At 40.3% G+C, this 25,355-nt stretch overlaps 1 protein-coding gene across 1 annotated transcript in view; it reads left to right on the top strand.

The window, feature by feature from the left end:
• LOC113545107 (AT-rich interactive domain-containing protein 1B) overlaps positions 1-25,355 on the top strand; it is a 198,100-nt gene that overhangs the window by 33,021 nt on the left and 139,724 nt on the right. Inside the window, exon 3 of the mRNA XM_026944261.3 lies at positions 13,839-13,976. Within this exon, the coding sequence (XP_026800062.3) occupies positions 13,839-13,976 (138 nt within the window). The remainder of the gene's footprint in view (positions 1-13,838; positions 13,977-25,355) is intronic.

The following is a 25,355-nucleotide window of genomic DNA, read 5'->3' as shown; positions in this document are numbered from 1 at the left end:
TAGGAGTGTGAGACAATTCTGCCATCTTTATTCTGAGTTAAACAAAAAATGGGCGTGGCCTAAGCCAGAAGGTGTTCTTTAGGGGTATTTAATATGAACACTGTCACTATGCCCTTTGAAATGAAAAATAACAGGTAGAAATACCAGTACTGTCAGCATAGTGTGTGAATTCTGGCTGTGCAGTTCCTCAGCCTCAGCTACATCATTCAAGTACAAGTTCAACTATTGGCCTTAAGTAGGGAAGTGCACAGGATTGTTTTTTAATTCCCACTCGCACGGTTATTATTTTGGTTTGTACCCCTGACCGCAGTTTTTTCTAACATATTTAGCTGGTTCTATTCCCAAAATATAAACAAAATCAAAACCACGCAGCAACTCAGATTCACGTTAATAAACGTGGACTTTCTTTGTCCTGCAAGCTTCATATCTGACCGCTTGCATTATCTGTTCATTCCAAATAATGGAATAATATATTCATATTCGGTTACATTCTTAGTACAGTTTTATTTCTATATTTGTTATCTTCAATAAGACATGATGCACAGAGAAAGAGAAAGAATGAAACAACTGGTAGATGATGTAAATTACTTGTTACTGTGAGTAACCAGCATGGTCTCACATTTCCTAATTGCTAGAAATTTGTACAGCTCTATTCGTGTGAAAAGTTATGAAGATAACGTTCATCATTTGTTCCATTTCTTATATACGAGTATAAGCTTGATTTCATTCGTATGAAATTAAATGAAATTAAAACACATCGCTGTTGCCCTATTCAAATTCGTACAAATGTCTCATGAGATCAGGCTTGAAGTAGCAGTTGAGTCAGTCAGTGTTATAAACCAATGATGCGTTCAATAAGCCGTATTGTGCTGTATTATCATGGAAGTCATGGATATCATATCTTCACCACCAACCCATGTTTACTGCTGAAGGATAATCTCAGTTCCCTGCCTTATATGCAGCTCATGCAGCTTTTAAAAATTTTATAGTACACGTCTCTCTTCCGTGAACTCGTATTACCTCAGGTTTTTCCTCTTGTCTGAGTGATCCACTAGCTGCTCAGGCTGTGACGGGAGAGATTTCACCTTTCACCTCCTCTCTTCACTGACATGTCAGTTCTTTCCCTGACCATGACATGCATACAGTGAGGCTGCGTTCACAGGGTAACCTGTCTCAGAGGAGATCTCACCATCCACACTGCTGTAAATGAAACTGCCGAAGTGAGCTGCAACAACACAACGTTCTATTCTTATACCAAGCTTTTAGTGCAGAATCCGCAGGACATCACACTCAATTAGAGCATTACCCCATTTTTTCCCCCCTTCTCATTAATTTCTGCTGCCTGCTCAAGAAGTATACAAGCACCAGCCATGCAGTCATCTATGGAGTGAAAATTAGGCCTTGGGCAAATTTTTAAGATGTGCTGAATTAGATAAATGTCTCATGTTTGTGTCAGAATGATCAGGAAATGGAGAGCAAACAGAAGGGAAGCAACACGAGCGCCCGCACTGATGACAGGAGTCGGGCTCTTTGTTTGGAAGTGGAATGAACTTGAAAGCAAAAGGCCTGCCAATTCCAGTGCAATTTCCTGTGATGTCAATGTTGGCAGACAGAAAGGAAAAAGAATTTGAAGGCAACATTAGCGTTTGATGTGCAGAGAAGAGAGAGACGGCCTGTGAAATGAAAGAGGGAAAATGTGTCAACAAGCCAGGAAAGGGACCATTACTGGCTGCTGCTGCTTCTTTCTTGCCCATTCGCCTAAGTTAATAGAATCCGACCATTACACAGGAGTGGAAGCGTTGTCTTGTTCTCTGCTGTTCTTGTACAATAACAGCCCAGGCCATTTTAGTTTGATTTTCTTTGAGTCTGCAGGCTGAGGCCATCGCTGATGGGTTTTATTGAAAGAAAACCTGTGACTGCATTTGCACACACTTCTCTCTCCACAGGTGTGACCTTGAAGCATCATGGTTCTGGGTTCTTTGCTCTCATAAAAATGCTCAGAAGCACCAAAACAAACAGATTCCTGCCATTTTGTATAACGGAACACAGAGCAATTTTACAATTATTTAATTAACTGAATTGATTGCATTGCAGTTGCATAACATTTACAATAACATTGGACCCTGGACCTGTTGAGGCACTTAAGAGTGCTTCAACTTTTTTTTTTTTTTTTTTTCTCGACCACCAGCACATTTTATATGCCGTCCTTGGGAAGGTTGCCTCAAGGTGTGCAGAATATGTTCACTTTTAAACAGCTTTGCCATTGCAGAACACATTAAAAGTTGAAAAAAATTAAACTTAAAAAAAAAAAAAAAAAAAAAAGTGACAAATGACATCAGGTGCATTTTTATTTTTTTTTTTTACCTCCTGACCAATCAGGTCATGAGGAGAACAAACATGGAGGACAGTGCTAGTGAAAATGAGTCATTTGGTGAGGGAATACATGTTGAATTGAAGATATTTAATTGCTAATTTTCCAACTTTGTCCATTTTGGGGACTTTCACCCACCCAATGTGATGTGATGTCCCACTTTGACTGTGGCAGCATACAGTACAGTCGCATACAGTAGCACAAGAAGCTCAAATTTTCTTGATTTTCTTCCTTCAAAGCTTCAGCGAAGTCACCAGAATCTTTATTTCATCTTTATTATAATAATAAAGGTAATCTAGACAGAAGGCTAGGCTAGTTAGATAGCTGATACTAGGCAGGATAGTTGTAAAAACTATCCATATATTATGGTTCCAGTGTGCAAGTCGCACAAGTTTCTTTTTTTTTAATACATTTACTGGCCACTTTATTAGATACCTGTACACCTGTACGCATGCTTGTTCATGCAATTTTCTAATCAGCCAATCATGTGGCAGCAACGCAATGCATGAAATCATGCAGATACAGGTCAAGAGCTTCAGTTAATGTTCACATCCTTCATCAGAATGGGGAAAAAATGTAATCTCTGTGACTTTAACCATGGCATGGTTGCTGGTGCCAGACGGGCTGGTTTTGCGTATTTCAGAAACTGCTGATCTCCTGGGATTTTCACACACAGCAGTCTCACAGCAGAGTTTACACAGAATGATGCAGAAAAAAAGAATCCAGTGAGTGGCAGCTCTGTGGGCAGAAAGTCCATGCTAATGAGAGAGGTCAGAGGAGAATTTCCAGACTGGTTCAAACTGACAGGAAAGCTATGGTAACTTAAATGACCACTCTTTACAACCACGGTGAGCAGAAAAGCATCTCAGGATGCACAAGACGTCAAAGCTTGAGATGAACAGGTCACAAGACTACGCGGTATCTGCATGATTTTATGCATTGTGCTACCACCAAATGCTTGCATGAATGCATGAATAATTGGATAATGAATAATTGGATTGGATAATTGCATGAACGAGTGAGTGTTTTATGGGTGAGAAAGCCCAGAAATGTCTAAACAGTTAAAACTGCAGACCTTATGAGCTGAGATACAAGAAGTAGCTAAGTGAATTGGGGGAAAAAAATAGAGGACATACGCAGTATTGAAATTGTAGCTGATCAATGATAGCACCTCAGTGCAGAATGGATGAAGTTTCAGGATCAATTAATTACAAGGAAACCCAGTGAGCATCAATGGCTCTATTGGCTTGTTCTCATTTGTAACTTTTATTACCTTGGACTTCTGTTGGTGGAGTTCATCAACTGTGTGGAAGAAGCGCGATGCTTTTATTAGAAGCAGAAAGAATTCTGTAGTCACTCACTGAAGGCTTGCAAGGATCTTTTTCCTGTTTAATGATAATTTTTCAAGTATTAGCTTTACTTTATTTGTTTTTGTGTGATATGCTTCAATAACTGTATTTTATTTTAATATCACCAAGCATATTTAATATTGGGAACAATATTGGGAAATTTGGCTAAATTTAGACACAAGTCCCTTTTGTCAGTTTAGACGGGTATGAAAAAAAAAAAAAAAGCAAGCTTTATGGTATAATTCAAATTATACCACAGTGCTGTTGAATTCTCACATGTGATTGGTCAGGAGGTGTTGATTAATTTTCTATATTTTTTTAAAATGTGCGTTAACAAGAGGACTTGTTTAAAAGAACTTCGGGACGTGCTGTTATTGAAAAATATTCAGTTTTAGAGTGGTCACATGACCATGTTGTTAATTATTTTCCTATAAAAGCACACCTGTTGTGTTTTATTTTCTACTTAATGTACCAGCCATTTTATTGCACACGTCGGAGACCTTTACTGATGTAGTTTAAGGTATTTTTTGGCCATTTAGTATTACACTATTATTGATAACCCTGAAAAATATCTGTGTGTAACTACGACCTTGTAAATAAGTCACTACATAGCAGTGTTTAATGCTGAGACCTCATCAATTTACTTTATAAGTAGCTTTTCTTGGTCTAATGTTAGTGTATAAGCACTAATAAATGGGCATAGTACAATTAGGCAAATGCACAAACGACATGTAGCTTTGCTGTATAAGTCACACCATCGCTTTACACTAATCCTTAAATAGCTTGAAATGCACGCAGCTTACTAAAGAAATACAATTTAAGTTACTGGCTCTTTTTTTAGAGCTTGCAGTTTCTACATCTAAAAATGTGAAACACTAAAAAGCTGTCTCCTTTTTTTCTTTTAGTTGTATGCAATTTTTATCCCGAGTTGTTGCCTCTAATAACTAACCGAACTTCAGAAAAAAATGCTTCTGTTGCTGCCTTTCATGGGTATGTGGTTATTAAAATAACATTCTTTCCCCACAGCAATCCCTGTGAAATACTGTACAGATAACACTGTCTGCCTTCTGTTTTCAAACCATAATATTTCCATTAAAGACTCAAAAGTTGTTTGGCAGTGCCGTGAACTCTGCTCGCACAACTCATGTTGTCGTTATTTTTTAGTAGGGTGTCATTATACGCCTTAATTCAAGCCACAAATTATAAGGTGTGGTATTTGACTAGCAAAATGTGGCCACAAAAATGCTCATTGCATGAAGGTGATTAACACAGATCAAGTGCAGGAACCAGCCTGGAGTGAGCTATTCCCGTCTCTGTGCATTTACTTATAATTAGATCTATTAGCTCTATTAATATAGGATTATATTAAAGGAAGTATTGCATTTCTGCACTGATAGCCAGACTCCTGATGTATGCAACTTTGGAGTGTGTAACAGTTAAAACTGAAGCAAAACTTAATATAGTTAAGGCGTGGATTTGTAATGATTTAGGAAAATTTTTTTAATTTTAATATTTGACATGCATGTTTAATTATTAGGGTAGTGTTTACTACCCCAGTGACAAATAAGCTCTATATGGGTTACAGTGTAAATGACTAAGTAAGTAATAAGTTAGTAAGTAATAAGGAAGGAAGAAAGGAAGAGTGCGCTGGATGCCGTCATTCCCATTGTAAAACTCTCACTTTTTCTAGCCTCTTTTGATTAATGCTGTTATTTCAAGATTGCTTTTATTTTATATATGACAATTCCATTCATGAGATTTACACACCAGTCATATAATATTAATATTTCTTCATGTCAGACCAATAAATTCTGATCAGGCCAAAACACACACACACACACACAGGAGGAGGTTATGTAAAAATGCACCCTTTTGTTTCAGTAATGTGTTTGGTACAGAAATCTCTAAGCAAATATGATGAAATATGATGACAGACAGACAGACAGGGTTAAGCAATGGATTTTTCTTGTTTTGAAACAGTTTTGTTACATTGACTGCTTGGTCCCTTATTGTACCCTTGATTTTTTTTCTTTTTTTTTTTTTTTATTAGATCTCAGATTATTATTAGGGTCTTATTTGTCCAATTTAGAAATGATTAGCTCTTAACGTCTTCCTACTTGAAACTGGTCCAGTACCAACATCCTCACAGTAACGAAGCCAATTCATTGCAACCTTCTATTGCCAAGTGTCACAGGTGTGAAGGTGGTGCGCTTTAAGATGATTTAAGATGAAGGATTAATGTTGTGTCAGTTAAAACCACAAATGTTACAACACACATTCACACCTTGGGGCAATTTAGCATAACCAATCCACCTACTGGCATGTTTTTGGACAGCGAGAGGAACCTCGCACAAACACAGAGGGAGAACATGTGAAACTTCTCACAGACAGTAACCTGAGCTCAGGATCGAATCTGATCTAACCCTGGAGCTGTTAAGCTGAACTTTAAATAAATTGCTTGTCAATTTATTATCAATATATATTTCTCTTGAAGAGGGGACAGTTTGGAAGTCAGGTCCAGGTTGCATGTCCCCTGGGACCAGAAATGATACTGAGAAAGTCTGCATTCAGGATCAGAGGTGAAAATTCTCTCTCCCAGACCTGCTGCTGTATTCAGACTTGTCCGGGGAAATGGTCTTTACTTTAACACATGAATCAGCCCTACCCTCTGATTCTTATTTTTTTTTCTTTTGCTTGCTCTTGGCCTTGGAGTGAGGTCAGGAGTTTAATGGGGAAAACATTTGAAGCGGTGGCACTAAAACCGGAGCCTCAGCGAAAGAGCTGGCACATTTTAGAGCACATTAACCCTCGGCACCTCGGCGGCCTCTACTGAAAACGAAAACAGCTAGCGTCAAAATGATGAAAAAGAAAAAGGCCATTTGAGAGCAGAGTGCTGTCGTTTGTTGCCATTGATTGGACTGTGTAAATGGCACGGTGGCCTTGATGCATCAGAGTGCTGAGTTAACAGAGCTAAGCACCAGGCTGGTGAAGAGGCTGTGATGTGGCCACAGCAGAGACTTTTGATTAAACGCGAGCCATTATTAGATGAAGAGCTGAGCGAAAATGAAGTCTCTGGTTGTACTCGTAGGTTAAAGTTGATTCATTTTAACCCAGTCCCTGCTGATCGGTTGTTTATCATTGTAGCAGTTTAGCTGAATGGCAGATAGACACATTCGTGAGAAAGCCTGACCTGAAAAAAAAAATCACCCAAACCCCCCCCCTTTAGGTTAAAAAAACAAAACAAAACAAAAAACCCACTCACTGTGCTCCATGTCCCGGTGTGATCCCGGCCTGCTTGCATTATGATAGCAGCATTTTTCTCCACAGTCCTTTTCCTCTTTCATACATATTAAAATTGTTTTCTCTCATGCACAGATGATTTTTTGAGGGCGCTGCTCATGACAGTGTGGTGAGCCGTGTGTGCAGGAGAAACGCTGTCCCACTTACCGCTGCAGCCGCATCTCTTGTTAACATGCCTGCGTGTTCGCCTGTGCCCGTGCCGTCTCTTTGTTTGATGAAGCTCTCCAAGGGCAGCTCATTCTTGAAGTGTCAAGTGGCGTGTGTGTGTGTGTGTGGATGGGGAAAGGAGATCAAACGTGCCAGGCTGGGCTCAGTCACCTCACACCAGCAGCGATTGTAATCTCTCCCTACTTTTAATCGGGAACAGAGACTGTTTATCGTCACGTCGGCCTGCATCTCATTCAGACCACCTGCTTGTATGTGTGTGAGTGTGTGTGTGTGTGTGTGTGTATGATGCAGATTTAAAAAGTACAGCGTAAACAGTGGTCATGGAAAAGACCTAGAATGAGGAAACACTGGAGGTGACAGTGGGCTCTCTACTCTTAGCCTGTTATCCTGTCTTGGTGTGGGTGAATTCACTGCTACAGCAGTAACATGTTTTTAAGTTGCACAAGAAATAAAAGGAAATAAAGGCCTTACACTAAGCCACATTGTTAACATGCACCCAGAACCACACCCATTTCAGTAGTGCACTCTTTTCTCAGGTTTGTAGACGTGTGACACAACTTTCTTACAGAATTTTTGCAAATCACAAAAGACAGATCCAATGTGTTTGTTCAGGCTGTAGTCACATTTGTTCACATATGTGTGGCGGCCTGGGAAAACCCTTCACATGAAGAAATGTTGATATATTCTACCAAACTACAGACTTTACTGAACTGAAATTTGTGTCTATTTTGCATTCATCTCAACCTTAGCATTATGATTTACTCCTAAAAGTGAAAAAAAGGAGAAAATTGCATTTAAATATATCATACCAACTATGGTGCAGGAGCATAGCAGACATTTTGACAGTTGTTACTGTGAGAGGAATTCCACTTAGCAAAGTTTTAGACATCTGTATGCAGACTGGCTATTTTTATTTCTGCGTTTAGTAAAACGGCTCCTTTCCCAACATGATCTTTGCAGGAAGATCACTATATGTCAGTCTTTCTTCAAGTTACGTATCAATATTGCTCACTCTGGCCCACCACATGCTTGTTTACATCGGGTCGTGTTGCTTGATATGAAAATGATAAAAATGCTGTCTCTGTTCATTGGGCCATTCGATTTATAATATATCATACCAGCTATGGTGCAGGAGCATAGCAGACATTTTGACAGTTGGTACTGTGAGAGGAAATTCCACTTAGCAAAGTTTTAGACAGCTTTATACAGACTGGCTATTTTTATTTCTGCGTTTAGTAAAACGGCTCCTTACCCAACATGATCTTTGCAGGAAGATCACTATATGTCAGTCTTTCTTCAAGTCGCGTATCAATATTGCTCACTCTGGCCCACCACATGCTTGTTTACAATGGCTCTGAGTGTAGCTCTGACGCTCGGCACACACGCATACTAATGCTAATATGCTGCTCTATAGTCCTGTCATGCCTGTTTAGGCTGTTTAATGCTCTAACATCTCTCTGGATGGCTGGGCTCATATGTCATTTCGAGAGAGAGTGTGTGCTCCAGAGCCGGTCCGACATGCAATGGGTTGTGGTGCTTGATATGAAAATGATAAAAATGCTGTCTCTGCTCATTGGGCCATTCGATTTATAAGCACAGCATCTCCACCCTTTCTACACACAGTTAGACTAAGAACACCGAAACAGACATGTCATGGTGTTGCCTTGCAGCTGGGATGCATGACAGGCTCTTTTCATTCCTTTCCGTGATGCTATAGGAACGCATTTGTCAGGTCTGCACCTGTTGATGAGTTGAGCTGGAAGCATGCCCATCATCTCCTTGTCCATTTTTGTACCGTGGGCAGAAAACACACCTGGATGGTGAAGTGAGTGTCCATTTGGAATTGACCCTCCTGCTGGGCCGGTTATTGGCAATAAACAACAGAAATGTGAGTGCTGGTAGCTGCAGGTCTACACCAGTGGTTTGCTTTATTTGGGGTACTAGTCATCAATTTTCAAGTGCACCAAAGTGTACAAGAAAAAGTGTTCTTTGGCTCGGATGAACACTTGTTGCTCTACCTCAGTACCTCATGCAGATGCGTTTTTAGGAGGGGGATGTTAGAATATTAGAACTGTAAGCTTCCAGTTAAGTTGCCAAAATTATTCAGAATTTGAAGTTAGTAAGTTTCTCAGAAGTTTCTTCGCACACTGGGATTAAATAATATTTTGGTAACACTTTACATTAGGTTTTCCTTAACTGACATTTTTAGTTAACATGAACAAACTATTAACTTCACCATTAACCATAACTTCACCGTGTTAATAAATAACATTATTAATAATTAAGTGTTGGTTACTTTGTTAATGTAGTTATTGATATTTTAAATAAGCCAAATAATCAATTCAAATTGATTCAAAATGACTTATAGTCAATAGGGATCACTGATGTTTCAGAAGAGCCAATAGGGAGCATTGATGTTTTAGAATAGCTAATAGCAATCACTGACGTTTCAGAAGAGCCAGTAGGGACCACTGATGTTTCTGAATAGCTAATAATGATTTTTGATGATAGGGATCACTGATGTTTCAGGAGAGCCAATAGGGATGAGTTTTGTTTCAGAATAGTCGATAGGAATCACTAATGTTTCAAAATAGCCAATAGGAATCACTGATGTTTAGCAATAGCCAATAGGGATCACTGATGTTTCTGAATAGCCAACAGGAATCACTGATGTTTTGGAATAGCCAGTAGGGATCAATAATGTTTAGGAATAGCCAATAGGAATCACTGATGTTTTGGAATAGCAATATGGGGTTACTGATGTTTCTAGATGCAGCTTGTTCATAATTCATCATATTTTGTGTCAACAGTACTCAACAGTGCAATATGATAAGTAATTGTTATATATGATATGCAATGCAATATGATAAAAAAATAAACGGTAATATAAAATCCATTTATTACTGTAACGCTTAATTATCTATTTTCATCATTAAGCATTAAACTTCAAAAATGCCTCTCTTAAGATATCCCAGATTCAGTTTTTTTTCCTGGCATATTGATCCTTGTGTGTTTATGCTGAGAATCAGTGCTGCAGCTGAAAGCAGACAGACCAACAAGTGTCTCATTAGGCGGAGGAGATGCTGTGGAATCAGATGACTTGGCATTGGGGTTAATAGCCTCGCTCGGCTCATGCCAGCAGCACGGCTTCATTCATTACAGCATGCAGCCAAGCAGCGTTGCTCATCATGGCTAACAATAGCCCTCCTTCATTAAAGAAATCTCAAAATCATTACATTAAAACATGAGCGATGATTGCATGCCTGATACGTCAGTCAGACGTTTGCCTGCAGCTTGAACGTGGTTAAGAATGTTTAAGTGAAATTAGCCTACAGGGAAAGAGAGTCATGTGACATGGTTATAATAGCTCTCTTTAATCAGCTCTCAGTATTGGATCAAACCATTATTGTCGAGCATAAGCAGAAACATATGGAGGCTATGACTGATGAGGAAAGTGCTCTGTACTAATAATACTTGCAAATGAGTGGAGTAAAATCTGGCAACATAGTGGCTATCAGTGGTTTCACAGCAATTTCATTCTTAAAATAATTCTCAATGCCCTGGTGGTTTGGCCGTTGTGTAAGAGAGGAGCCGTTCAGCCATCTACAGGAACAGGCTCCATTGAGCAACGCTTTGCAGTCGCTCCAGCCGCACTCCTCTGCCATGTCAAATGAGTCACAGCATACGTTTTGGCTCGCACGGAGGAGCATTGAACTAGAATGAAAAAGAAGCCTGGCCACATGGCTAGAGCACATTTTCCCTGCCAGAGTAAAGAGTGCGTTCGGCCCATGCCGAGCTAGAGCAGCTGCTCATCAAGAGCTGTTGCATAAGCAGGAAGAGGTTGGGAGGTGGGGGGTTATGTGAAGTGTAATGGTCCCAGCTGTGTGTGATGGTGAGCAGGCCACAAGAGCAATCATACGTTCCCAAGACAACATGAGCTTTCTGGATCCACTGGACCACTTCTGTGCCATAACACATCGTTCAGCAGTGTTTCTCACCGTGTGGCTGATTGAAGCTGAATAAGGCCGATCAAGAAAATCACTGCACATGGCTTCACTCTGATATCAAATGGGTTTGAGATTTCTCCTTTTGTATTTCTGATCAAAATTACTATTATTTTTTTTCACGTGCATATACATATACAAATATTTGCTGGAGAACAGACTTCCTTTTAAAACCCACTTTACCTATAATAAAAATAAAAATAGAATTGAATTTCTGCACAGAAATAAGCCTTGTTTTTTCCATCCATTAGAAAACACATTGTCTTTATAACTTCCTGGATTATGGAAATACTGGCTATGCTTACACTTCCCAAACTACGCTCAATTTTTTAAAATCTACCATAGTGCCTTACGTTTTATTACCAATAAATAAATTCAGAATTCACCATTGGGTTATATATGAAAAAGTTAATAAGAGCTAGCTATTATTAACTACTATAAGGGAATTGCATGTGTTTTATTTATTTGTAAGGTACTTTTATGTACCCTTTTTTCTCTTTGCTCCTGCGTGGTTTATCCACATGTTCATTTAATCAGCGTGTGGCAACAAACTTGTATAATAAAGACGGTCTGTAATCAATCCATAATTTTTCTAACGAACATCATATAATCATGTGTTTTGCTAGAAAGTTATCACAGTGATTTATTTTTTCATGGCGTGCAGCTGTAAGTAAGAGGTATGAAACCTGGAAATACCTGCAGTGTTGAAAGAACAACTACAGCGCTTCTACACAAATAAATACTGCAGGGGTTAATTCAACACTGTAGGTGTTCATTCATTGCTGGGGATTTTGCTGTGTTGTTTTATGTTTAATAATGGAATTTTGCAAAAAAAAAAAAAACAAAAGGGGGGGGGGGGTGAGAGGTAAAATGCTACTCTTTTTTTGCTGCTGTTTAAACGTTTCTGCTTTAGAAATGTACTGTGCATTACTCTAGAATAGTGGACAGTGTACACAATGTAAGTTACTTTCTCATTAACAAGCCAGTTTAATCGCTTAAGTATTATACTACACATATACAGTATCATTTCTGCAGACATTACACACAAGCGAAATGTCGCAAGCAGGTTCTTTTTTTCCACATTTAATGATGCTTTGATAAATGGCTGCATGTAAGAGCTCACAACTGCAGGCATTCTGCACTCACAGAGTCTAATGACAGGACTGGGCTTGTGTGACGCGCAGCAGCTTATTAAAATCATACGACGTTGTTGTGATTGCACATTTAGTCTCGGCTGTTACAACAACCTGTGTGATTTAATACACACAAGGGCACTGAACTCTGCACAACACAAACAACACACAGTTGGGTTCGTTCGGGGGAGAGTCATGCACGTCGGGGTGTGGGATGTTCATTTCTGTTTTCTCACACGGGTTTAGTAATATAGTGTGGAGATATCTGTTCTGATCAGATTATTATACACAGTATGATATATATATATATATATATATATATATATATATATATATATATATGTGTATATATATGTATGTGTGTGTGTGTGTGTGTGTGTGTGTGTATAGATTCACAAGGAAATGATTTGATAATTGACGATACCACTGAAACTGCTGCGATGAGATGCAATATGATATGATATGATATGCTATGGTTCGATTTAGTAGCCTCTGAATGCTATGTGAATATTTTTGTTTAGAATCTGGGGTACCGAGTTATGGGAAAATCATCTTGCTAGGCTATTATTTTTTTAAAAAATGAATTTTTTTTACACACCATTTGTCTGACCTTTGTCCATAGTAATCAATTCATTATCAATTATAATTGATAATAGTTAATTTTTGTGTGCTGACTTGATTAATTTCAGTTGTTGCCTTTTAAATCAATGCATCAGTTCAAAGTGTCTGATTGTTACACTCCTATTATTATTATTATTATTATTATTATTATTATTATGGTTGGTAAAAATACCCTGAGACCCCGTCTATATCTCAGATGAGCCCATGTGGGGTCGTGACCCCAAGGTTGAGAACCTACTGTATGTGTGTAAGGAGTTTTGAATTTTAACTCCACCAAATTCTGTAAAATTAAAATGTTTTAACAGCTTATGTATTATGGAGGCACAATATAGAATAGTTCTGAATGATGTGTACAAAAATAGCATATCGTAATTATATTCCTATACACTGTGATTATGGCATGTCAGAAAACCCACAGAAACTAATCTGGAACCCCTGAGGTTAGTCAGAATGATCAGTAAATAACCTGATTTGTCTGAGTGAAAGAGAAAGTGATAATGTGATAGTATTAAACCCTATTTAGGAACATTTTAGACTAATATTGTAGTGAGGCTGATTCAGAAACATGTTCTGCGAGCAATTAAAAAAATATGGGTGGTTACAGTTCAAATATTTATGGAAATGTAACACACTCATCTTCTGCCTCTGTTGTGTTTCAACTAAAAGAGGAAGAATTCCCTCTGCAAAACCACAAGCATCCCTAATTCTCTAGAACATGCAATAAATTATATTAATGCTGAACTAAGAGAAATCTTAAAAATTCATCTGATATCTTCATGCGCTGGTATTACAGTTTATCCCCAGTGTGTACCTTTATTGAAAGGTCCATGTAGGATAAAGAGAAAAAGTAAGTGTATGACGATCTCTGATGATGTGTTTTTGTCCCGTGTAGGTACCTGCTCACTTTGGCCAGCAGGGCATGGGAGGGTACTGTCCTCAGGGCCAGCCTGGGTACTACAGCCAGTCTCAGCAATCCCAGCAGCCTCAGCAGCAGGCACCCTACAGCCAGCCTCGTACTACCACACAGCAGGTAAAGCCTCGCTCCGTCCTGCCGTTATTTTCCTGCGGCTCCTGCCGAGTCGCCTGTCTGTGGGCTGATACTTCTGATTAGTTGTCCTGATTATGCACGAGTTCTATTTCTGCCGTTTCCTGCTCTGCGCTCGTTCACTGCTTCATACCATGTAGGCAGAACTGGCCTCCCTAAGCCATGACTCTCATCAGGGTGGCTGGAGGGGTTGTGGTTTTATTTTCTAGACATGCAAAATCAGTCAAATGAATAGCCCATTAATAGCAGATCTGCTTTTTTTTTAACAAGAAAAAATATTTTTGCTTTAATTTCAGGCAATTTACCCAAAATAGCTATGAAAAAGCAACTATTTTTCTTTTAATCTACATCTTACTGATGGTTTATGTGCGAACAATGAAAAGTAGTTCATTTGGGAAAACAGGCATGCCAATAAAAAAGGAGCAATGTGAAGAAGTGCCGTTGTGCTGCAAGCCTGGGAGAAGGCCATGTGGTTCTCATCGTTCATGGCTCGAGAGGAATCCGCCTGATTTAACTGAGCTCCAGCTGCAGACGGAGGGGAATTTGGCTGGTGGAGGCAGAAATGCAGTCTCCGGGGCGTCACAGGAAAGCAAGTGGGAGGTACAGGGACTTTGGGAAAGCTCGAGGCAAAGTTTGGTAACATTCAGGAGGGTCTGGAGAGATCATGCAACTTCCCATCATGTGTAATCTTCAGCAGAAATTGCTCTGATGAAATCTGCAAGCATTTTTTTTTATGGTAGGTTTGTTTCCAAGCCACTCCTTATTTCACAACGCAGCCGGCTCTTTCTCAACGCCGGACTCCAGGCTAGTGCTCCCTTGCCTTCCTACTCAAAGGGCGATTGCATTAATCAAGTCCAGCTCTTTATCTCTCTGTTCTCTCTCTCTCGCTCTAGCTGCCCATACTTGAAGGCTGATGTAGGTCAGGTCGGCTCCAGGCTATTTGTATTCTGGAATAGTAAATTATCCACAGGAGTCCTGAGAGCAGAGAGGCAAACTTGACCTTTGGATAACACCTTGGACTGATCCTTTTTATTCAAATTGGGTGTGAGCCGTTGTGAGTGTTAACAATTGCGTTTGTCCTTTTTCTAAGCTGAAAGAGGCAAATTATCATGCTTTAAAGCAGCTTTACACCCCTTCCCCCCCCCCTAACCAAGCATTGCGCTGTCCCTTTGTGTGAGGGTCTGTTCTATAGTACATTTATTACCCTATCTTTTTGGGGTGAACTTGGGATGAAAAGTCATTTTTTTATGATTTTGGCAGTCTGATTCCCAATTTTTAGACCTCCTCTGCCACCATTAACCTCGGATATGGGACATTGTTCTGCTGATTGCTCTGTTCAGCTGCTCCTCTGCTTTCGTGTTTGCCAGCAAATTGAAGGCTCAATTGGAGAGGGGACAGTTTTACTCCACAATCACATCAAGTTTAATGATGGAGGCGTTATATTTGACAATCTCCCACCATCAACCGCTTTTTGATCACGCACTGCCTGAAAGGCGAGACCTCATTTTGAAACGTGGATATATCGACAAGTGTTGGGAGATTATGGACCTATATGGGTAGTTTTATGATCCTGCCAAGGTCCAGCTATAAATCAGCAGATCAGGTGGAATGCTTCACTCTCTAAATCCGCATCCTATATGTCTTAATGCCTGGTCTGCAGTGCCTGAACATGTTCTTGTCACCCAGGATTAGTAATATAGAGATACTTTGTGTCAAATGGTTTTAGACAACTGTTGTAAGTTGTGAGCAGATTGTAAATTTTATGGTAAAGCTCTTTATAAAATACAACTGCAGACACAATGTGATTTAAATGGTTGACTGGTATTGTGTGAGTCATTCTGATAATATAGATCTGTACTCACTGGCCACTTTATTAGAAACTCCATACTAATACTGAGTAAGACCCACTCTTTGCTCTCAGAACACACTCAATGTTGGAAACATTCCTATGAGATGACTGCATCACATAACTTGCTGCAGATTTGTCTGCGGCACATTCATGCTCTGAATCTCCCTTTCTACTACATCCCAGTGGTGCTCTATTGGGTTCAGATCTGGTAACTTGGGATGCCACTTCACGGAACCTGTTTGAGACAACTTGTGCTTTGTGACATGGCGCATCATCATGCTAGAATTAGCCATTATAAAATGGATGAATTGTGGCTAGAAAAGGATGCACATGGTCAGTAATAATACTCAGACAGGCTGTGGCTTTCAAATGATATTCCGAACAATATTGAGGGGTCCAGTGTGTGCAAAGAAAACATTCCCCACACCATTACAGCACCCCCACCAGCCTGAAGTGTTGACGCAATGCAGGTTCGCCCCATAGATTAATGATATTTTATCCAAATTCTGATCTTCCTGTATAGAGCCCTAAAGCATCAGTGATCCACCATCATTTATAGCGGGCATTCCTTGTATGTAGTCCACTTATTTGGTGCACGTGGTTTGCGTGACCATAAAGATCAGTCTTACCACAAAATGAAAATTCAAGTGTAGTTCTGATGATGCTTGACAAACTTCAGGAACTGTAGTTTATAGGTTGCATTTAGGAAGGGCTTCTTTCGTGCCACCCTTGTCATTGAGGTGGTGATTTTGAAGTTTCAGGGTCTTCTTCACCTCTCTTGCTGAGTGGATGGGTTGGGTATGTTGGGTGGTAGTAGGCTGGCTCCCTGCTCATTGACCCAATTCCTGATAGGTTTTCAACTGCCCCAGACCATTAATGTCAATTTTTTCTTGGTCCTGAATGCATAATGACATATGTAAGAGCATTGAATTCATCTCTTGACAAATTTATAAGAGCATAGTGCTGCTAAGAGTTGAGAAACATCCTTATTGATCTCCTGTAGTGGTCCGGCAGATGCGCTAACCTTTTCTCATCTTTTCTCCCAAAGTCAGCCTCTTAAGAGAGCTTGATATGGAATGTGGCTTTTTCTTTTCTATTGCGCTGGGCCAGATTAGACAGTAGGTTAGCTCTGCCTTGGCCAGGGGACTAGGAGCTTTTCTCCGAAGAGCCGCTGGGCTGTGTGAAGGCGCTCTGCTTTTAGCCTGACCTTTCTTTCTTTATCTTCACGGGAAGCTGCGTGTGTGAATTGAGAGCCAGGTACAGGTTTATTTCTGAGACCGCTCTTATCTCTACTGTGAAGCTCCACGCACAGCCAAACTCTTCCATTTTGAGGTATTGATTTCTGCTATGCTCTGTCTCTGTACTGGCTTTTTCTCTGTATCATGTGCTTGTGGTGAAATGTCAGTAATTTTATTTTAGGGGAAAAGAAATTCATAATTCATCATAATTAGTTGTATAATCAACTCAGTTATGTAATCAAGCTTTTTTAATCAGGTATTATATTTTCAGTGTATTGATTATTAATTAACTTGTATTGACATTGATGTAATGTTATGGCTCTATTTAATTGTATCATTTTCTGCAGTGTCCATATGAGCTACTGTCTTTTAATACTGTTTCTCGGCAAAACCCAGAGTCTTTGGCTTTTTCTTCTCTGATTGACGTATCGATGGCCTCTGCAGCCCTTGCTGTACTATTTTTGGCCGTGGTGAGCAGACACAGAAAGAAAACGAGTGATAGCCAGAGGCAGGAAGCAAGTGAGAGGTGGAACAGGGCAGCTTTGTTCCTGAGTTCGTGTGTCCAGCTCGGCACGGAGCTCGGGAATCACAGAGCTTCCACGCGAGCCGTCATATTCTCTGCGTTTGAATTCACAAAGTGACTTTGTGTTTGTACTCGGCTACTATCTGCTATCTGAGCGCTGCCATGTCCTGTCACAGGCTTCCTCACACATCACACATCAGCCACCTCTTTGAGAGTGTCCTTACTTTTTCCTTCACTCGCAGCCTCAGCTGTCAGCGCTCAAACGAACACAAGTTCTCAGCAATGAGAAGTGTTGCGTCAGCTTAAAAAATCATCAACAGGCCACAAAAAAGAAGTGACAGCCTTTTTTTTTCTGATGACAGGTAGGCTTCCCTGAGAAGTGTCCTCTTATTGTAGTTGTGGCAATCACTTGAACAGACAAGAGCGTGAGAGGCATTTCATTAAGATTTTGGGATGCAAGGAACATCATTACCTGTTTTGTTCAGCTTCTGATTGTATGACAGGGTCCTGATCAATGTCACATATTGAGCAAGGCCTACAAAAACTTCTATGCTTGTCTTGTTTTAGACTTGAATCTTCAAACCATACACCATAAATCCTGCTTTTGGCTTCAGGCATGAAGTCCTTTCAAATATAAGCTTGTTGTGTTCTAGTACTTCAAATAAATGTGCAACCCCGAGTCAAAATGCATTACTCACACTCCAGCTGTCAAGAATTCACGCACAGGGCGATGATACAAAGGCTCGAGGTTTTAATGGATAGCAAACACTGAGCAGAAAAACAGGGAAACAAGGAATGTGGAGAATTATACACAAAACGAGACTGAAATGGACGAGTAAATTGTCAGAAAGCCAGGAGAAATTCATGTCCAGTGTAATCTAACAAAGGCTGGTTCCGACTCTCCACCAACGAAAGAGTGAGTGGTGGAATAATTCATTTGACACAGTGCATCACCATACTGTCACCGTTAAACCAATCAAACTGTTCTTTTTACTGAAGGTTGTGCAGGTGGAAGAAATCTGCTGTGTTTTTGAGTTTTTCTTTATCTTTTTTTATTTACTTTTCCTTAATAACATTGCATTTATTATCTCTCTTTTCAACTGCACTAAACTAACCTACTTTTATTCTGTATATTTTACCCTAACATTTATGTTCACATTTTTTTTCCTTTCTTTTCTCGTTCGTTCGTTAATTTGTCTTCTGTAACTGCTTTATCCTGATTAGGGTCACAGTGAGAGCCAATCCCTGAGCCAGTCCTGAGCCAATCCCGGAAAACACAGGGCACGAGGCAGGAGAACTCACCCCAGATAGGACACCAGTGCACACACAGATTCACACACTCGTTCACTCATTCACACCTAGGAGCAATTTAGCATAGGCGGTCTTCCTACATGCATGTTTTCGAACAGTGGGAGGAAACCGGAGAACCTGAAGGAACCCCAGTGGAGTTTGTTTATAAAGTACTTTGTATGCCTTTTGTATGAATTGTGCCTTGCCTTGCCTCATTTCTTGTGAAGCAAACTGATGGTCGATTATGATATTCAGAATCTGGTTTGATCAATAATACTTATATTCTATGCCTTGCAATACACTTAACTCTAATCTGCTTAGCTGACTCAAGCAATGGACGACTTCTGACAAAAACTTGAGCAGGAGCATCCAGATATATAAAACTCCTTGCTTACAAAATAATAACAAAAATGTCTTAATGGTGACAGTAACCTTGCTCAACTACTAATGATTACTTCATGGCTATAAATAAGACAGATCAGTTTGAAGTGGTTATGTCCTGTTTTGTTGCGTCATGTTACCACTTTTGACTAACGCTACACACTCGGAACAGATCAGTTTTGAGCCTGAAGCGGAGAATAACTGCATACTTCTCTAACCAGTCACCTTTAAAAGTTGTGTTTTCATCATCAAAATTTTTAACAAGCAATGTCATTTCTTCACTAACTATCCCAGAGAGGGTAAATCTATGAAAATCTGTGAAAACCCCTTTCTTTCTCAATAAAGGAACTAACTAAATTGCCTTCAAGTGAATTGTTACCATAAATGCATGTATTTGGCGTTTTTCATATGTTGATCAGTTCCACTACAATATTTTTGAGTGTTTGCTTCAATCTGTTGAAATACTTTGCAAGGTCTTCCAGCTGACAACACTCAAGGCCTAGCCTGTTACAATATAAGCTAGTTTAAATCAGTTTAACTTTTAAATGCTAGTCTTAATTGCCATTAAAATAGTGTGTCAGCTGGTGTTTCACTTACGAAAGATCTGAGATATTTGATAATAGCATAAGGCAAATATTCCTGATTCTGTATCTACCTTGAACAGGCCTGTTCGTGTTAAAATGGTCTATAAACATTCAACCGATAATCATAAGATTATGACTTCAATTACTGACAATGCCGTAGTTGTCCCATGCCTGGAGTACAACAGGATACTTGGTCCTACTCACAAGATGGCATCACTCACTCCCATGATGATCACAGGGACTCTAGTCAATCGCAGGCATATTTTAGTGAAAAGGAATAAGAAAGAGGGCAGTTAGTGCTCTCCTCCAAGAGTGTTCAGCTGCTGCTACATGTTGCAGCAGCAGTTTAAAAAGGCTTCATGTGATTTGGAGAAAACATGTGTTAGCCTTCTAAGTTCACATTTGGTAGCTGTTGAGTAATTGGCAACATCTAAAGAACTAGCTGTGTAGGAATTAGCAAGTATCACATTGGGCAGGAAACTAGTACTGCACTGTTTAACAATGAGCTTCAATGGTGTTCAGTGATAAATAAAAGATACTGTCTCCACAGATAGTTTTGGCTTCTGCTTTGACTCAGGACAGGTCTTTAGTATGGTTTAATATGGAGATATTGATGTAATGTTGGTGCCAGATCCTGACATACTTCTACTACCGTGGCTCCTTTCAATCTCCGAACCTGCCCGATTCATCCTGATACTTTTTCTGCTTCTCCAGCCCAAATATCTCTTGTAAATCAAACTCTAGACTGCATTATGAAACATGGGTTCACACCAGATTAAATCAGGAGGCCATTTTGTTTAATGTCCTTGCTTTATAGGTGTGCGTAAAGATAGACAATGAACATACATTACATTCTAAAATGTGATGACGTACCATTTTGAGTCAGCCTCTGTCTGCTTCCCCCTTATAGCTGCGCATTGTGACGTCTTTCCTTCCATACTGAAACCACACAAGGTTAATTAAAACGGTGTGGCAATGGCAGTGGCGCCCGGCCGTATCATCCTCCCCGAGCCAGCGTTTTTAATCGAAACCCCATGATAGCAGAGAGGAGGAGGCATCACGAGGACGCTGCTGCCTCGGCACCGGGGAGGAGAGGCAGTACCATCCAAAGTTCAATGTCATTAATTGGTCAGCATTTGAATATTAGCTAAGAGCCCGCTTAATTAACAGGATAATAAAAGCATCCTGAGCTGGGAGGGGGAGTGAGAAGGAAGTGGAGAGGGGCAGGGGAAGGCGAGATGGAGGGAGCAGGAGGGGGCAGCCGCAGCAGGAAATAGAGGGCATGCGGTGCCGAGAGCTTGGCGCCAGGCGATAAGAGCGATCCATCCGTGTGAAAGGTCCAGGCACTGTAATTTGCGTGAGCTGCTTTTAATTGTCATAACCTTTTAAATGGCATAGTTTATCAGAGTCCTCTAAATGTCCTGCCGGATTGCCATGCGACGCGGTGCATGGTAACGAGCGCTCCGCTTCCATTGGCTGGAGGAAAAAAAAAAATCTTTCAGCAAGATGATTGATAGAAGGATTTTTGTTCTTCTATTTCTGTTTTTCTTCATTTCCTTCTGCAAACTGCCACCTGCTAATTGCAGTGTGCATTTGCTCTGCTTCTAGAGGCATGTTTATTTGTTTTGCAGTGCATTTCAGATGCAAATTCTGATTGTTTGTCCAGTCTTAATCAAGCAGGGAGCTGAAAGCGAGTTGTTCTTCAAGCTGCTCTCCCCTGGGGCCTCATTTAGGAAATGTTAGCTGAATAGGGGCTAAATTTCATTTTGTAAGCTGACGTTGTGTCTACGCACTCCCTACTTAGGAATTTCAAACATGATTCTGTGTTAATGTTCTAGTCTTGCATGACGTAAAGCGGCTCCTGTTGGAACGTGTGTGGGTAATTAGTCGTAATGTCCTCTCCCCTGTGCACTCTCATGACTCGGGACTCCTCAGGACTCCTCTTCTCCCACAGACAAGCAAGGAGTCCCGTGATCCCGACGAAAAGAAATGCACAAGCACTAGAACTGAAGGAGCTGCAATTGTTTCTTTATCAGGTGTGTGCACAGGGGACCGTGATGTGATGATGTGATTTTATTCTCAGCATGCTCCGGGCGTGAGTCACAAGGTGTGTGTTATCTCCAGGGGGAAGTGGGTCAGTATTGTACCTGCTCCGTGTAAAAGGTCAGGGGGATTGCTTGGTTAAGAATCCAATCTGTGAGACATTGTATTGGAACACGGCAGTACAGATGTAGCCATTAAGGTGACCCAGAGGAGTGCACATGTCTACACTAGTGAGAGGAGGACGATTGACTGATACACTGTATTTTCTACAACATGTACATGTAATAATGAGTGTATATTCTACAGTCACTGAGATATTGTATCCGGTTATAATAACAGTCTTTATTAACAGAGCACATTTCCATAAAATTCTGTAAAAAAGGGTTTACGTAGATTAAAAGTTTACACAAAGTTTACATTAGGAATGCAAATTCATTTATTATGCTTTACTCTCATTTTTAACTGTGCAGATAGTAATACCAACTTGTTTAACTTGCACTAGTTATAGTTATTGATTCGTTTATCTTTATACTTTGTTGTAAATTTCATAGATTTATGGGCGATTGGCTTATTGATTGGTCACTTTGAGATTTTGACCTCTCAGGATTCAAAGACCAAAAAAGTCACCTTACGCTCACACTGTGATCATTAATCATTCTTGTCAGGGAGCTTTCTTAATGTAATGCACTGACTTTATCCAATTATTTAACTTGTGCAGCCCTACTTTACATGATAAAGTTCATTAATGGAACTAACTCAAATCTGTGAAAATTGGTTTTCTGGATTTAAAAGCCGATATAGAGCTATCCAGTGCTCTTAATGGCCTCTGTAACACTATTCCAGACTTTAGAGGCGATGTAAGAAAAACTATCTTTGAGAACCTTTCCAAGGTTTAAATGCCATAAGCAGGACTTCGTAGTCAGTGTGGAACTTAATAGACAGCTGATGTAAATTGAAGCAGAAATCTCTTAATCTGACAAATGCTGCATATGCGTATGCCAATTTGACAGCACTGGATCAATAAAACAAATGAGAGTCTGGCAGGAGGGGGTGTTGGTTCAGTACTCAGTTTGTTTATCAAGTCATTTAAAGTCTTTCTCTTTCAGCAGAGCCAGGTTATATTGATGTGTCATTTCATATTTTGAAGACCTCAATCCCCAACACTGCTGACTTAATAAGTCACGGCAATTTTTCCCCCTCTCGTTTCGTATCCTCTCGACACCCAGTAATATTGGGCAACTCTCTGATTGCTTTAATTATAAAAGCCCAATTTGAAGTGGCATTGTTGTCTGGGTTAATGACACCCAGGGAGCGTGAGGATGAATATGAATGGGCTAAATCTCTCTCTTCTGCTTATCAGCTGTCTCACTCGCACTCCAACGCTGATGCTCCGTTCTCTTCAGATGCGTATTTGTGTTTTTAAACTCTCCACTTTTCCTGCATCCTTTGCTCTCTTAAATGCGAGACGCTCTAAAAATATGCCATTCAATAGGAGCGTCGCTGCTCTGAATGTGAGATGAGAGCGAGCGACGTGTCGTCTCAGCACGCCGGCTTTGGCGCCGCGGCACTCCGTCGCGTTCCCATCGCTCCTTTGCCTTTCATGTGTGAAATACGCATGTTTGTGTCTCGTCGCGTGTCAGTCTCACTCTTCCTCAGTTTCAGCCTGAGCTGTTTTGTACTATCTCTCTCTCTCTCTCTCTCTCTCTCACACACACACACACACACACACACACACACACACACACACAAGAAGCATCTCAGGAAAAAAAAAAACAGAGGGCAGCTCAGTCCCTTGCTTGCTGACAGGCGAAGAGCTGAGCTGCCCAGTGGAAATCAGAAATGGCTGTCCTGCAGCGCCTCAGGGCAGCAAGGGGCACGGGGCTTTTTAAAGACATGCAATTAAGCTTAATTTTTAATGAATATTAATGGAATTAGTGGCAGATTTGGCTGGGATCTGCAACGGAAGGTACGGGAATGACTAATTCATTTGGTAGTCATGAGGAGCCTGTCAAGGGGACACGAGAGAGCGAGATACAGACGGATATAGTGTGTGTGACTGAGAGAGAGAGAGGGAGAGAGAGAGAGAGAGACAGAGAGATGGATGAATACAGGGAGGAAAGGCCCTCATGAACGATCCATACACTGTACAGTTACAGCTGAGGGAAAATGATAAAAGAGGAATCACTTCCTCCCCTCATTTCACCCCTAATACCTTCATTAAAGCGCTTTCCATCTGTGAATGCTGGAAAATCGGCCCACTGACGGGACCTTACATAAGCTAATATCACAGTGCTCCCCGTCATTGTGCTCATATAATGTGATTGAATTCTCTTTACCTTTCACATTCCCACCACCCACTTGTTCCATTTCTCTCCCAGTCTCTTTCTGATTCCTCTACAATAAGCAGCAGCGGGACACATTTGCAGGTGAGAACATGCATTATGTGCCATGTCGTACCCCTAGTGCATTATTTCATGAATTATCGGGTGTATGATCATTTAATAAAAGGTATCATTCGTGGAAATCATAACAGAGGTAAGGTTATACATGAAACTCTTTGACACGCTGTGCCAGAGGCCAGGAGTACTGTTGTACTGTTGTTGAGGATAAAAGTAACCTTTACAAACAGTTCCTTCAGGCATCTTGACTTCTTTATTCAAATATTTACATGTGGGCCGTTTACAAAGCCTCGGCATCACACGGTGTATGCTCTGAGACGTTGCCTTGAGGGCAAGAATGAGTTAGATGTGTACTGATTCAACTGTAACTTTACACGCCACCTGACTGCGGATTCTGTATGAGTTATGTGAAGCTAGAAAACTAGAAGGCTAGAAAACACATCCTGCACTGGTTTAGAAATTACACCCTACGTCATCGGCATTTATCTGGAAATGAATGCATATAGCTGCAAAACCAAAAGTGTACATGATTATGGCGTTAGCTCTCACTGTAAGCACGAGACAAGAGACTGACCTGGATCTGACCTCACACACACACACACACACACACACAACACACACACACACACAAACAGGTTGGTTTTACTATATTTATGATGTACTTCTACTGACTTATTGTAGCCAAACAATGCTATAATCTTATTCACTAAAAGGAAATATTTAGGTTATTTTAATTTTTTTTATGATGATCAGCAAAATGTTCTTACAATCTCCAAATTCTTAAGTCTGATTATTATTATAGGGACACAGAGGGCTAATACTGTATTTTTTGTAACAATTTCCTAAATCATCAACTCTCAGAAGTATGCCACGGCACTACTGAATTCTCGATTCTGATTGGTTTAGAAGGTGTTGATTAATTTTCTATAACAGCAGCTCTGATAGTGTTACCTGCTGTAATTAAATCACAGGTTTGTATTAATGCACTTGTTCTAATGCGTTATTGTGTCTATCGTGACAGCTTACACAGGGAATTGTATGGCAAATGCTCTACATA

This window comes from Pangasianodon hypophthalmus, chromosome 10 (assembly GCF_027358585.1).
Source record: "Pangasianodon hypophthalmus isolate fPanHyp1 chromosome 10, fPanHyp1.pri, whole genome shotgun sequence".
NCBI classification, from domain to species: Eukaryota; Metazoa; Chordata; class Actinopteri; order Siluriformes; family Pangasiidae; genus Pangasianodon; species Pangasianodon hypophthalmus.
Note: the sequence above shows the minus strand (reverse complement) of the source record. Positions and strands in the feature narration are given on the sequence as shown.